This window comes from Terrapene carolina, unplaced genomic scaffold (assembly GCF_002925995.2).
Source record: "Terrapene carolina triunguis isolate 2854851 unplaced genomic scaffold, T_m_triunguis-2.0 Scaffold103, whole genome shotgun sequence".
Classification (NCBI taxonomy): domain Eukaryota; kingdom Metazoa; phylum Chordata; order Testudines; family Emydidae; genus Terrapene; species Terrapene triunguis.
The window spans coordinates 1,190,646-1,204,834 of record NW_020664454.1 but is presented as its reverse complement, the minus strand read 5'-3'; the positions used below and the strand labels follow the sequence as shown (position 1 = coordinate 1,204,834).

General features: G+C 42.9%; 1 protein-coding gene across 1 annotated transcript in view; it reads right to left on the bottom strand.

Moving 5' to 3' along the window:
• The window catches only part of LOC112120528 (complement component C8 beta chain), a 26,761-nt gene extending 12,572 nt beyond the window's left edge, over positions 1-14,189 (bottom strand). The window contains exons 1-7 of the mRNA XM_024219641.2: positions 13,993-14,189; positions 11,159-11,315; positions 9,506-9,647; positions 7,622-7,763; positions 5,537-5,669; positions 3,149-3,346; positions 980-1,220 (exon numbers count right to left, since the gene is read on the bottom strand). Of these exons, the coding sequence (XP_024075409.1) occupies positions 980-1,220; positions 3,149-3,346; positions 5,537-5,669; positions 7,622-7,763; positions 9,506-9,647; positions 11,159-11,315; positions 13,993-14,084 (1,105 nt within the window). The 5' untranslated portion in view covers positions 14,085-14,189. The remainder of the gene's footprint in view (positions 1-979; positions 1,221-3,148; positions 3,347-5,536; positions 5,670-7,621; positions 7,764-9,505; positions 9,648-11,158; positions 11,316-13,992) is intronic.

The following is a 14,189-nucleotide window of genomic DNA, read 5'->3' as shown; positions in this document are numbered from 1 at the left end:
TCTCTTGACTGCCCCCTCCAAAACCTCCCTGCCCCTTCTCCGACCCCCTGCCCCCCTTGTTGTTGGCCTTCGCCTAATGTTTCCGTGAGCTTGCTCAGGAACGGCTCCGTTTGTCCCGGCAGGCTTGTCCCGGCAGGCTGGCTGGCGGGGGAGGAGCTCCAGACTGCAGGAGGCAATCTGGAATGCAGGGAGGGAGGGAGTTGATCTCTGTTGCAGGGGAGCGGAGGAGGGGCTGTCTCTGGCTGTCGGAGCCCCATGTAAGTTTCAGCATCCGGCCAGCTGCCCTGTTAGCGTCCGGGGGGAAGTCCGGACATTTACAAATTCCCCCCGGACGCTATTTTTAGCTCAAAAATCCGGACATGTCCGGGGGAATCCGGACGAATGGTAAGAATCCGGACGAAGAAGTGGGTTGTAGCCCACGAAAGCTTATGCTCTAATAAATTTGTTAGTCTCTAAGGTGCCACAAGTACTCCTGTTCTTTTTGTGAATAGAAGAATGTAGGTTTTGATTTTCAAAGCCAACTGGGGATTTAGCCATGGGATTCTCATTCATTTTAATGTCTAGTCAGCTTTGGAAAGATCAACTACCGGGCCTCGTATGCTGAAGTGATAAGCACCGGCAGCTCCAGCTAAGGTTGATGAAAGCGGAGAGTGCTCAGCACCATTTGAAAATTAGGTCCTTGGTTTACATACAGAAGGGGAGAGCATTATCTTATTCAGTATCTCTAAGGGATAATGCTACAGACATCAGTGCTCCACCCCCCACATAGCCTCATCTCACCCCAGGCTTACCCCCTCTCTATCGACAGAGCCTAATCCCCACAGAGCAGCGTCTGGAGGTTCAGGTAGGAATAATGCTGTGGAGGTGGCAATTGTTTTCCTAGATAGGAGTGCGTGTGGCAGCAGAAGTAGTAGATCTGACCCCAAAGCTTTAAGAACTGCTCTTTCATTAAATGCTGTATACTATTGGATACACAGACCTGCCTTTTGGAGTTCTTCGCTGTTCACAACTAACGTGTATTCGTAGATGCCTCCAAGAGTAGCTTCAGTGATGTAGTGCGTCCCATAATCTCTGTAGAGTTCTCTGTATTCACCATAGCTATACTCTAAAGGCAGCTGATGGAGTCTCTGCAGGAACTCATAATGGAGCATCAGAGTCCGAGGCTTCAGTTTATAACGGGCCACATCCAGCTCAGAACGGGCATGAATAAATTTGCTGGACTATATGAAATGTAGACACACAACAGCATCCAAGTGAAATGAGGGACATGGTTCTCCATGCAAAGTATGTTACCTCAGTGAATGTTATATATACAGTCTATGCATTGTATAAATATGGATGTTACTGGTCTGCATTAAACAGCTCACACAAATCCGTATACTCTACAAAGATCTTAATTTGTAAAATGTGCCACTACCGAAACTTAAAAGTGAAGGGAAAAATTTTACACAATAGAAAAAAAAGACATTCCCTCAAACTATTGTCCAACCCAAAGAATATCCTCTCTCTCCACACCCCTTTTGGGGCAAAAGCCTGGATAATAAAATGGGCTTTCCACTGTGCCCTAAATGCATTCAGACTCAGGTTCGTTTGGACATCAAGGGAAACATTTTAAAGAGCTGAGGATCTTTCAATTTAAAACGTCCTGCAACCTGGATAATCAAATCTAGGCCCCTTATCAGGCCCAAAGCAGGACTCATTGGGTGGAATTCAGTGGTCTGTGTTATGGAAGAAGTCAGACTAGATGATCATAGTGGTCCTTTCTGTCCTCAAAAATCAATGACTGTGTGAGTTACCCTAGATCCTCCTCATCTCTAATGGTGGGAGATCACTGTGCAACTCCCCCCTCCCTGGACACGGACTCAATGATGAGGCTGCACCCAACCCTGACACAGCACAAGGACCGGGCCTGCCCCAGAAACACCCCAGAGCCCTGCCACTCCATGCCAGGTGCACCAGGTGTGGGCAGACAGGCTCAGCAAGGCAGGATCCAAGTGTGAAGAGGCTTAGCATGGGGGGAATCTAGCTGTGGGTTGAGAGGGTTCTGTGTGGGGAAATCTGGGTGTCGGTGGCTCAGTGCAGGATCCAGGTGCGGGGGGGGGGGGAGGAGATATCTGGATGCACAGGGGCTTGTTGGGGTTTTTTGGGTGCAACAGTAATGGGACTCTGCAGGGGGATCCAGGTGAAGGTGTTTGGGGCTCAGCAGGGGAGACTGGGTATGGGGGACTAAGTGCGGGGGTCCAGATGCTGGCGGAGTGGGGCTTAGTGGGGTTGCAATACATGTGCAGCTGGTTGGGGCTCGGTAGGGTGGGGATCCAGGTGGTTCATCGGGGTGGTCCAGGTGCAGGGGGAGTGGGGCTCGTCTGGGGGATTCTGGGTGCGGGGGGGAGTGAGACTCGGCAGGAGAGTCTGGGCAGTGAGGGGGGCTGGATAGATGGGGAGTGGCTCCCTGTACAGGGATCCTCCCCCTGCAGCTGAGGAGCGATGGGGTGCAGAATGCGCAGGGGGAGGGTTGCAGAGCTTCCTACAGCCGGGGGAGAAATTTGGGGGTGGGTCTAACTAGCAGGTAGGAGCCACGAGCCGTGTCTTTCCCAGTCCCGCCCCTGACCCACAGTGATTTACCTCTCTGACGGCTGCCCTGGGCATACTATTTGGGAGGATTACGTGACCGTTTTTGTGGCTTCCCTTTGCTTCCCCATCAGAAAGTCATTTTTCTGCGGGGAAACAAAGAAATCTGCGGGGGACATAAATTCTCCACATGTACAGTGGCGCAGAATTCCCACAGGAGTATAATATGTGCTATATCCCCTATGCTCATATAGGGGATGATGTGCATCAGTAGACCCCCTGCCAATCCTTCCTACATGACAGTACTCTTGTACCAATAGGTGTGCACTTCCCTTTGTGTTCAGAGGACCAATTTGGGCCTCTTTCTTTCTTTCACTTTTTTACAGTGAGACTCTATTGGACAGACCCTCAGCTGATCTAAATTGGTGTAGTTCTACTGATTTCCTTGGAGCTATAGTTCAAAAGCTGAGGATCTAGTCCTATATTTTTTAATACATGTATACACACACATACATTTAAACTTCACATCTCAGGTGTTAACGACTAAACTGAGAACAGTTTTAAGCAGAAAGTAACTTACAGTTGCAGAAAATTTTTTCATCCTTTGAATGAACTTCTTGAACCTGTTGTCACTTAAACTGTAACCAAGTTCAAACACTCCTGGTATCTTTATTCCAAAGCCATAGCTAGTCTGCGAAGCTCTTGCCCTAAGGATATTTTCTTCAAAACTTGAATAAGATTCGTATTCAGTCAATGTAAATTCATATTTGCCTTTGGTCTAAACAAAAAGCAAAACCAACACACTTTATTTCTTGCATACTGATTTCATACCTGAAGCAGAGGGAAGACGTCTTGATAGTCTTGCAACAAACATACTTTTGAATTAGTGCTTTAACTTTGAAGATGAAAAGCCTGGTATAATTGCTAATCATTATTATTACTACAATACCACTTGATTTGCAGCACAGGTTAATAAAATGCAGATGAGAGCTACTGTCTCCTCCGTATTGCAATTGCCTACATCTTAAAAGTCCATGAACGTTTAAACACGTTTAAAATTGCGAAAGGAACAAAGCTTGCTTAATAGGATTCACGTATCAAATCACACTAGATAACACACAGCATTAACTTCAATGGGCTTTTAATCAGGCTCCGTATCTTTGATGCCCATTAAAGGTAAATGACAAGTATGAAAATTACTTGGGTGCCTGCCCTTTTATACAGTACGTTCTGGATATTTTAAAACAATAATATTTATTTGCACTTCTGTAGTCTCCTAGAAGCATATGACTCACTGCCGGCAAGCCCATGGTGGCTGGGTGTAGTGTAGCAGGCTCTCCTCCTTTAGTGCCCTGGCTGCCAGCTGTGCTGCCAGCTCTGTGGTGGCCTTGCAACTCGGCCAGGTCACACAGAGTCTCACCCCTTCTGGGGTAAACCAGCAGTCCGACAAATAATAGTCCATCAACATCCTGTTGAACTTTGGGTCTGAGTCTGGACTCACCAGGCCTTACCCCTGGTATCGGGGGGCTTCAACAGTCCTTACAGGGGGGTTTCCACTCCACCATCCCTGGTGGGCTGGTAGGGAAACCCAATGCCCTCCCGCTCCCCTGGATTCCAGTCCAGGGACCCTTGAGTAGGAAGTCAAGGCCTCGCTACACAGACCTCTGGCTGTCTCCCTGGACACCTCCTACCTTGCCCAGTCTGCAGCCTTTGCTGCAACCTCTTTCCTGGCTCCCCAGGTATCAGCACCTTTCTTTCTAGGCCTCTTCCACAGGCCCACTGCAGAGCTTCTTAGCATCTGGTTCTGCTGCAGGAGAGTTTTCTCAGCTGACTCAGCAGAAGTCCTCCTGCTCCCTGCAGCTCTGTCTAGCAGCATGCTGAATCCTGGCCGGGACTCACCAACTCAGCTCCCCGACTCCAGCCAGGCTTCTCTCACTGAGAGAGACCCAGAGGTCTGCACTCCTTCCTAGTTTACCCCTAACTGAGCCTGGTTCGGCCCTTTTAGCTCCTCCCTCCAGCTTTGACACTTACTACAGGTGTAGCAGGGCAAGGCTGATTGAGCCCTCCGATTCTCCTTAACCCCTTCAGGCCCAGTGTGGAGTTGGTACATCCCATCACACCTCCTTTCTATCAGAGGATCTCAAGGTGCTTTCCTCACACTGCCCCTTGGTTGTAAGTATTTTTTACACCACTTTTATGGAGCAGGTTCTTGAGGCAAAGAGAAAGTAAGGCCCTGATCCCGCACCATTAAAGTCATTAGGAGTTTTGCCATTGACTTCAATGTGCATAAGATCAAACCCTACTTGAATTTGCCAAAATTCACATTGGAAATCTTTGGCAGAGCCAGAATTAGGTCCCAGATCTCCTAATTTCCAGTCCTCTGCCTGGACTATGAGACCATCCTTCCCCTGAACATGCAACCCAGTCAAAACTCTGTGCTGTGTGCAAGAATGAACAATGGTAAAAGTGCCCCAAATTACATGTTGCCATGAACACAAATATTTCACTTTCATTATGGACACTGGAATCATTCCTTTTTCCTTCCCCTACAGTTTTATATTTAATACTTGATTTCCTCATATTATGAGCATTACTGTTTCAGGCACCCATTGTGCACTGCATCATTATAGAGAATCTCTGAAATCTAGTTCACTTTCTTGCAAGCAAATCAAGGAAACAACAGAATCTAGCTGAGAATTTTGGATGGCTTCATTACAGAAACTTTACTTTTTCATATTTGTGTCATTTTGAGAACAACATCTACATGATTATTAGAGTATAACAATCACTTATTATGTTCCCTAATATTTTCAAAGTAGGTCAAAATTTAGTCCTAAACCACTTGACCCCAATTCTTGAAATTCATTAAAATGTCATGTAGTAAATGAAGCTGTGTCGACACGCTGCATTGAAAACTATTGGAAATTTAATTAAAGTTGGTTTGCAGAAAAAAAAATCTGATTCTTACCTCTGGGGAGTAGCTTTCTACATTGTATGGTTTTCTAAACCTGGTATCCATAATATAATGTGGAGTACATCCCCCAGCATAGTACCTGTGATCAAGAACCAAACCTTCCAGATTGTTTGTGAGGATATTTAACCTGTGTAGGAGGCATAACAGTGAAACAATAAAGTTTATAATTTAATTAGCAGCAAAATATACAATTTGGCTAAGAAAGGCAAGATTTTTTTCCCTATTTCCTTTTGTGCCTGCCTATTTCGTTGCCTAGGGATTCTGTCATCAGAACTTTCCATCTTCTATCATCCACTCTATTGGCCTAGGAGAACCTTCCCATCCAACAAGCAAATGAAAGAGGGAGTCATGTTTTGAAACATTGCTGAAGATAATATTAAGCGCAGAAGAATTACATTCTGTCAACTGGGACTGACATTATAGCATCATCCCATCAGTGATAGCAACATTTTACCCAGCCAATAAAAGTTCATGGAATTGAAATTGTGCTGGAAAGTAAGGATTTGGACTAGCTCTTTCAGGAATGGCAGAAGGGGCAGAGGTGGGCAAAATATACACTCGGGCGGCACTGGATCAGATCCTAAATCCATCTGTAAAGAGTAAAAGTACAGCCTGGCAATGTTTTTATGTAGGGAGAATGACTTTTTTTTGGTGATGGGACCAAGAGTTCTCCGTTATTCACCACCATCACCGAAGGGTGAATCCCAGTGGAATCTCATCTACATGGTGCACGGTCCCAGGATATGGCGCTAATCTGAATGAGATCATGTTTAAATAGCAGTGAGCATCACTAGAGGAAAAATCACAAAAGAAAAAATACCGATGCAATCAGGAAATCCCCAGAACCTATAATTGTTATGTTGTGCTCCAGGTCTTTGTTAGGCTTCCCTTTCCTTAGTGTGGAGTCAAAAAGTTGCATAAAAAGGTCTCTGAAATTGTTAAAATTATCTTCAATCTTAGAACACAGTGAAAAGCGGGAAGATCCACTAAAATCATATGACTGAGCATTTGTGGCTTCAAAGAAATGAGAGGCATGTTTCTGTAAGAGTTCAAATTATTTTTTAATTTATACTATGGCTAACAGTATGAAGCATCAGTAATGACACACACAGCAGTCACATCTTCAGAGAGTTGACAGAAATGATCATTTTCCCTTTTATGTGATTTTTACTCTATGAAGCAAGATTTTTGAGGGGGTGCACGTGAAGGAAGATTAGGGGACTATTTTCCCACTGTAGGATCTTATAGGCAGTTATCATCCTATATGAGTTGGATCATATTCAACCACCCCAAAATTCAGGATTATTTAGTTCTTGGGTGAAATCTTGCCCCCACTGAAGATGATGACAAAACTTCCATTGGCTTAAATGGGGCCTAGGTTTTGGTTCAGTTCATTCCAAATGTAGAGGCCCACTGCACATATAGATCTGAATCCAAATTCAGGTTTTAAGCAATCCAATGCTCCGGGATGTTAGAGCCCTTCAGTGCCCACTGACAAAGGGTTCATTATCACATAACAGCAACTCCTATCAGGCCTGACAAACTCACTACACCTAACAAATTACTGTCATAGTATTTATCTATAAAGAATGTTGTGTAGCGTGTCAAATGAAAGCTTATATCATACTGGTCATCATAAGCATTGCGAGACATATGTATGGGCATTAGTCAAGAAGGTGTATGTATGTACTAAAAATATGTTTGAACGATGTAAACAGGCAGGGTAGATAAACACGTTTTTCCCAGACAAAGGAATGTTTATTTACCTGCCTGCCTCCAATGTCTAGCAAGCATTGTGTAAGTCAACACAAAGCAAGCTTCATTTGAAAGACAACAGGAAAAGCAAGTTGCCAGGAGAATGAGAAAGACAATATGGCATGAGCACGCTGAGAGCAAACAGCAGGGGAAAACAACTTTGTCTGAGGGTACACATCACAGGGATACATTCCAAAGGTTTTCTGGAGCATAATGAAGAGGAAAGGAACCTAGGGATACTCCTGGCATAGAGGAGTGAAAAATGAAAAACCTGGATCCTGATTTGACTGCTATGTTTGGTTTATTCAAAGGATGCCTACTTACCCTCTTGCCAGATTCTCTATTCCCCAGTATTGCTCCATCTTCTGGTTGCATTTTCTATACACCTTTTTACAGTTTTTTTCATCTGACTGATCCCCACAGTCATCATCTCCATTGCAAAGCAACCTCCGTGTAATGCATCTTCCTAAGAGGCAACATTGAAATTACTTAATTAAGAAGTCCTTTATCATTTTTATTATTAAAAACTATAAAGACACAGTCATCACCCCATAAATCTTATAAACTAAGAGATTACAACATGTTGATTAGAGCTGGTTGGAAAATATTTCCTCATCCCCCTAGAAATTTCTACTTTTCATTTTAAAAAAGTCTGAAAACTGCCAAAAAGTGTAAAATGGATACAAGCTGAAAAAAAGTTAAATTTGTTTGTTTTTCCATGGAAAAATCAAACACTTTTGATTAGGGCAGAAATTTTCTGTAAAAATTTTTGTTTAGTCAAAAATCCAATTTTCTTTTGAAAAAAAAAAAAGTCCTTGGAAATTTTCCCACCGGCCTTATTAATAAATAATTATAATTATTTTCTTATGTAGATGATCGATTACAAGAACAAATAACTTGAAATTCCAATGAACAAATTTGGGACATTTTAAATGACAGGATTAATTAATATGAGAGAGGAGCATACTGGTAACACATTCTTAATAAGGGAAATAATAGACATGAAGGCTGCGTGTCTCTCATGTCTTTTATTATTAGAATTGCTCTACAGAGACCTCAAAAGAATCAAGGCAGAAGGAACAATTTTGTTTTCTCATGCTGTGTTGTCCATCCATAATAAGATCCCTACAACTGAGATGTTAATGAATTATATAAAAATAATACCTCACTCTTATATGGTGCTTTTCATCAGTAGACCTTTAAATACTTCACAATCTTTGATGTATTTATTCTCACAACACTCTTGTGAGCTAGGGAAGTGCTATTATTCTCATTTTACCAAAGGGGAACTGAGGCACAGAGAGGCTAAATGTTTGGTTTGACCAAATAAAAAAAAATTCAGTTTTTCATTTTGCCAAGAAAAAACGAATAATTGTTATTTCCAATCAGTCGAACAGAAAACTCAATTATACACCCAGCTCTTGTTATATTATTTCCCCTAATCTCTTTAGAGGGTACCACCAGTTCCTCCAATGTGATTGTGAAAAGAGAACTAATGAATGCTACAGAACAGTAATTTATATGGAGTAGGCAGAACTGTTACCACTACAACAACAAATCCATATAAAGCTTTTCCCTTATGATCTCAGGCACGTGCCAAAATCATGGGCACATATTTTGCTGCCGTTATCTGACTTTTTGAATCAGTTTTGTGTCAGCTTTTATTACCAAGACTATTTTTTAATGTCCTACTTTCCAAAACAACTGGATTTTAAAGAGATGCTCAAGACTGGTGGACTGGAACTTGGCCTACATTCCAGTTAAAATCAGTCATTTGCAAATGTGATGTAAGTGCTGATATACTTTGGGCCTCATCCTGGCATATTTTTACTCAGGCACATCCCATAAAAAAGTTCTGTCATCAATTTCAACAGGAGCAGAAGTGTCCCCTAGAATCATAGAATATTAGGGTTGGAAGAGACCTCAGGAGGTCATCTAGTCCAATCCCCTGCTCAAAGCAGGACCAACACCAACTAAATCATCCCAGCCAAGGCTTTGTCAAGCCCGGCCTTAAAAACCTCTAAGGAAGGAGATTCCACCACTTCCCTAGGTAACCCCATCCAGTGCTTCACCACTCTCCTAGTGAAATAGTTTTTCCTAATATCCAACCTAAACCTCCCCCACTGCAACTTGAGACCATTGCTCCTTGTTCTGTCATCTGCCACCACTGAGAACAGCCTAGCTCCAACCTCTAATTCAACTACTTACCTGTAATCGCACATACAAAGCCTTCACATCTAACTTTATTTCTGCAAGGACTGTTTGTAACACAATCTTCTGTTTCTTTGTCAGAGTAGTCACACGGGTCTCCATTGAACTGAGAAGGCCGTTCCACTCGGGCAAATCTGTACTGTAATGACATAGAAAACATTTACTCACCTGTGTAGAATGCATGAATTTTATGGTTCCTAAATTAAAATACAAACTTCTTGTATTGAGACATATTTGCTATAGGAGTAACGCCAAGAAAAATAGTAAATATGGCAGAATTTTGATTTTCTTGTAATGGAATTAATTTAAAAAATAATTTGGGGTAGTTTTCATTTTATTAAACAAGATTTTCCGCACTTAGTAGTGATGGAGTAAAAAATGTGGTTTTTAGTTTGTCATTAAGATAAATTTTGTTTAAATGGCACTAATCGCTCGGAGTGGGAAAGAATAAGGAAGGGTTCAATGGCATTTCCCTTCTTTCAATTAGAGCTGGTAATGACACCTCTTGTTATTCTCTGTACCTAGGGTGACCAGATGTCCCGATTTTATAGGGACAGTCCCGATATTTGAGGCTTTGTCTTCTATGGGTGCCTATAACTCCCCACCCCGTCCCGATTTTTCACACTTGCTCTCTGGTCACCCTATCTGTACCTGTGTACTTACTAAACCTTCCACACCATTATTGATATTTTCCTGACAACACCCCTGTGAGGTAATTCTCTGATCCATCCAATAGATTATTATCCTTCTGCCCCTTTTCCATTTCCTAGACAAACTCATAACTGAGAGTCTTACACAGCTGGAGCATCACTACTCCGACTGCAAAGGGCTGACGTGGGATAACCATTCTAAGAATGGTTATCTTCACCTGTTAACGAGTGGTCCTGTGCACCGTTTAAAACAATGGGATTTTTGACATTGACTTCATAAGGACAGGATCTTAATTTGAAGATGTTCCATATCTAGAAAATGCTCAATGGCAGGTAATGAAAAGGGTCTCCCAGCCCTGTGAGGTGTTGTGTGCCCTCAATTCCCATTCAAATCCAGAGTTGCTGAGTGCGCTTAGCAACTTGCAGGAGTCCTGCGGACACTGGCCCTATGTATGAATGCTCCTGCCAAAGGCCTATGATCATTTGCTACATTTTATACAAGAGAGGGAAAATTAACGGCCTGTTCCTACGCTCCCTTACCGCAGCAAATTTCCATGGAAGTCAATGGGAGCTATGTTTAGATCAAGAATTGCGAGATTGAGCTGACAAAGGTGAACCAGAATTCCAAAGCAAAGGGTTGCAAGCCCCCCATGTCCCAATAAAAAGAAGAGTTACTTGCCGGGAACTCTGACATGAAATTCATCCCTGTGCAAGGAAGCCTAGCACAAGGCTTAGACATGCACTTTAGCCCCAGGAGATCTTTTGTGACGTTTCAGTGGTATGTAGATCTTGTGCTGGACCCTGGATGCCTTGAATGGGGTGAATTTCATATCAAGCTGCATTGCCCGTGCAGATTATCCCTGCAGGAGATGTGAGGAGCCACAGGCCAGAAAAAGTGACTCCATCACCGAGTCTTTGCAGAGGCAATATTATGAAAGACCGTCTTGCCTTTTATTCTCTCGTATTTCTTATGCTTCATATTAAGATAATAGATACTCACTCTTTTCTTTTGACAGGGATCACAGGTGCTCCATGGTGACCAGCTGGAAAGCACACAATCAATCGGCTGCGGAGGGGTGCTTACTGATCGGGCCCATCTGCCTTTGCCTAGGCTCATGTTGACTCCATTTAGCTGAAGAAGAGGTTCCCTTTCACCACTAAATGTTCACAATGAATAAGAACTTGAGTGTGTAGGATTGCAAAGCTAGGAGAACGAAACAGAGGCTCTGTGTGTGTGCGCGTCTCTCTCTCTCCACACACTAAAACAATCCCTTTGTTGTGCTCTGCTAAAATCTTTCATGCAAAATAAAGAGTTGGCTACCGATCTCACACTGGGTGTGCAACTGTGCGGCTCCTGATTTACACTGTTATAACTGAGAACAGAATCAGGACTGTAATGTTTTAATTTGAGTGTCAAAGGCTACGGTATTATTTAAGTGTAAAACATCACATGCCCATCACCACAGTCTCAAACAAGGTAATTAATGATACAATCACAACTTGACAAAAATCCTGCAGCTGGATCGTAACTGTAAACACCATGGACTTTACTAAAGAATCAGCAAAAATTGATTTTGTAGCAGACTTGTTTATCTAAAGGCTGGACAAAATTCCACTGGAAACTGCATGGATCGCTTAAAGCAATGGGAGTGCCTGTTGCTGATGGTCCTTCGAGCAGCTTTTACTGCACCTTCCATTTGTGGGAAATGGTGGTATTATTTTTAGCAAAAATATGCGTGTCTCAGTTTCCCCACTCACTTTTATATTGTTAACCACTGGGTGTGAACGGGTTAGTTTCTTTCCTGGGACAGAAGAATCGGAAATGCAGTGACTGGGTGGGAGTCAAGTAGGCAGGTCAATGTGGGTAAGAATATGTCACCATATGAACAGAGTTACCTTGAAGATACAATAAAAGACCACCGACTAGGCATTAACTTTTAAAGGCTGCCAGCCCAGGGGGGCAGAACATGAAATGGTGTGACTTGGGCTTGAACCAAAGAACTGAGGTGTGAGCAGACTGCAGTGAGAATCCTGCTGTCCAGGGCTAGCTGGTGGGGCCAGAGGGGTGCGTGTGTCAGTCCTGGAAATTTGGGCACGAGAGAGAGTTTGGGCTGCCAGCCTGCACATGCACGTCTGCTTTGCTTTTCCCTTCTACCCTGAGGACATGAATTACTGAATTCCAGTTGTCTAATAAAAGGTGTCTTGTTAGGAACCATTTGTCCTGAGTCACAGCAAACATCTGCTGGTTGCGCAGCTCCCAAGACGGTAAGTCTCCAACAGGGGCCAAGCTCTTTAAGACCTGTTGAAGGAGTCATGGTGAGAAACAAAGCGCTGAAGTCTGCGACCCAGTCAAAAGTGGAGGTGCAGGGCCTAGCACGAAGAAGGGTATACTCCCAAAGAGTCTATGTTAAGGTCAGAGACTTGGCATGCCTTGTGGATCCATGACCCCTACTAATAGCAAACTAAAAATCCCAGTCTTTCTATCAGTAATTTGAAAGTCTCAAAGGCATCTGTACATTTATTCTCACCTGTGACTTTAATTACAAAACAGATGAAATGAATTCATTTTACCAGGGGTTAATCAAAGAGTCAGTCAACCAAGATGACGGTTTAGATAAATAATGGAGAATATTTATAGTTGCCGGTGGTGATTTGTTAAAAATTTCAATCACTTCTCTTGGAGAGGTGCTGAGACAAAGTCTGCTCATTGTGATACTGCTGTGAATCCCACGCAGTTCCATTGACTTCACTACACTGGCTTGACACTGGTGTCTCTGAGAGCAGAATTTTACCCATGCAGCATAAATCTTTTTTAACTATGAAGAGTGGTTTTAAACTAATACCTATAGCCAAGGGTACACTGCACTTTCTCAACTATGGATTAAAAGAATGTGCATATTTTTTTTTAAAGAACATTGCAAAGGACTTTTAATTCTAAAACTTAGAGCTCAATTTTGTCTTGAAGGCCTAAGCCCTGATTTGGGGTTGATTGACAACTGCCCCCCTCCACCTACACAATAGTTCCAGGAGCTCCCAGGGAGCACAGTAATTCTATCCTCTCTCCTAGGCTTTTCTATTTCCTGCAGAGCTTACCAATGCCGTTCCCTAAAGGCCAGAGGCGGTTGGGGGGGCCTGATGTTAGACGCCTCCTCCTCACAACCCACCATCAATAAGAAAATTGCCCCATCAGTGCCCCCAGCCTCCACCAGCACAAGGAATGCAAAAAAATGTAAGCTGTGAGCGTAGACCCTCCTGTATAGCAGATTGTTCTTAATATTGTGCATTCAATATTATATGTAAAAAAGGAAGTGGGGAAAATGATCAGCCAACTATGTAGTCCAGGTGTTGGGTTTTGTTTATATGAAATGAGGACCAAAGGGTATTAGACCAGTTGAGAAATTTAGGATCATAGTAGCTAGGTAAAGGAAAGACATCTTGTATGATCCAGTACTCCCTCCCCGGGCAACTACCAATTCTAGTCAGATAGTAGAAGAGCTTTCAAATATTAGCCTAAATTTATTTTCTTTTGACCCCTAAATCAAGCTGAACTCTAATAATCCTCAAAATGCCCTTGTGAGGTACACACAGTAAGTAACTGCACTGCAAACAGATTTTCACTTCATAAGATTTATCAGACTGGATTACTTTTTTCGAGCCAGTCACTTCATAATATGCTCATTTTAAAACAGTGCCTTTTCTTACTTCAGTAGAAACTCCAAAATAGCTTCAGACGACATTCCTTATTCACCATGAAAGGAAAAGCAGACGGTCAGTGTTACATTTCATTATCTATCATGTCATTGCATAGATATTTATTTAAGAACATTCACTTACCTAAAGCAATGCACAGTTAGGAAGCCCAGTACTGCACAAAACAGGAACAGTTTCACTGGGTACAAGAGAAGTATAGTATGTGACATACTCATGATTCTAAGGTACTATCAGCAAATATCACTGGCAGTCCTAAACCACCAGAACTCCAGTTCAGCCTTCTATGGGATCTGAAAGTGGTTCAAGCAGCAAAGGGTAAA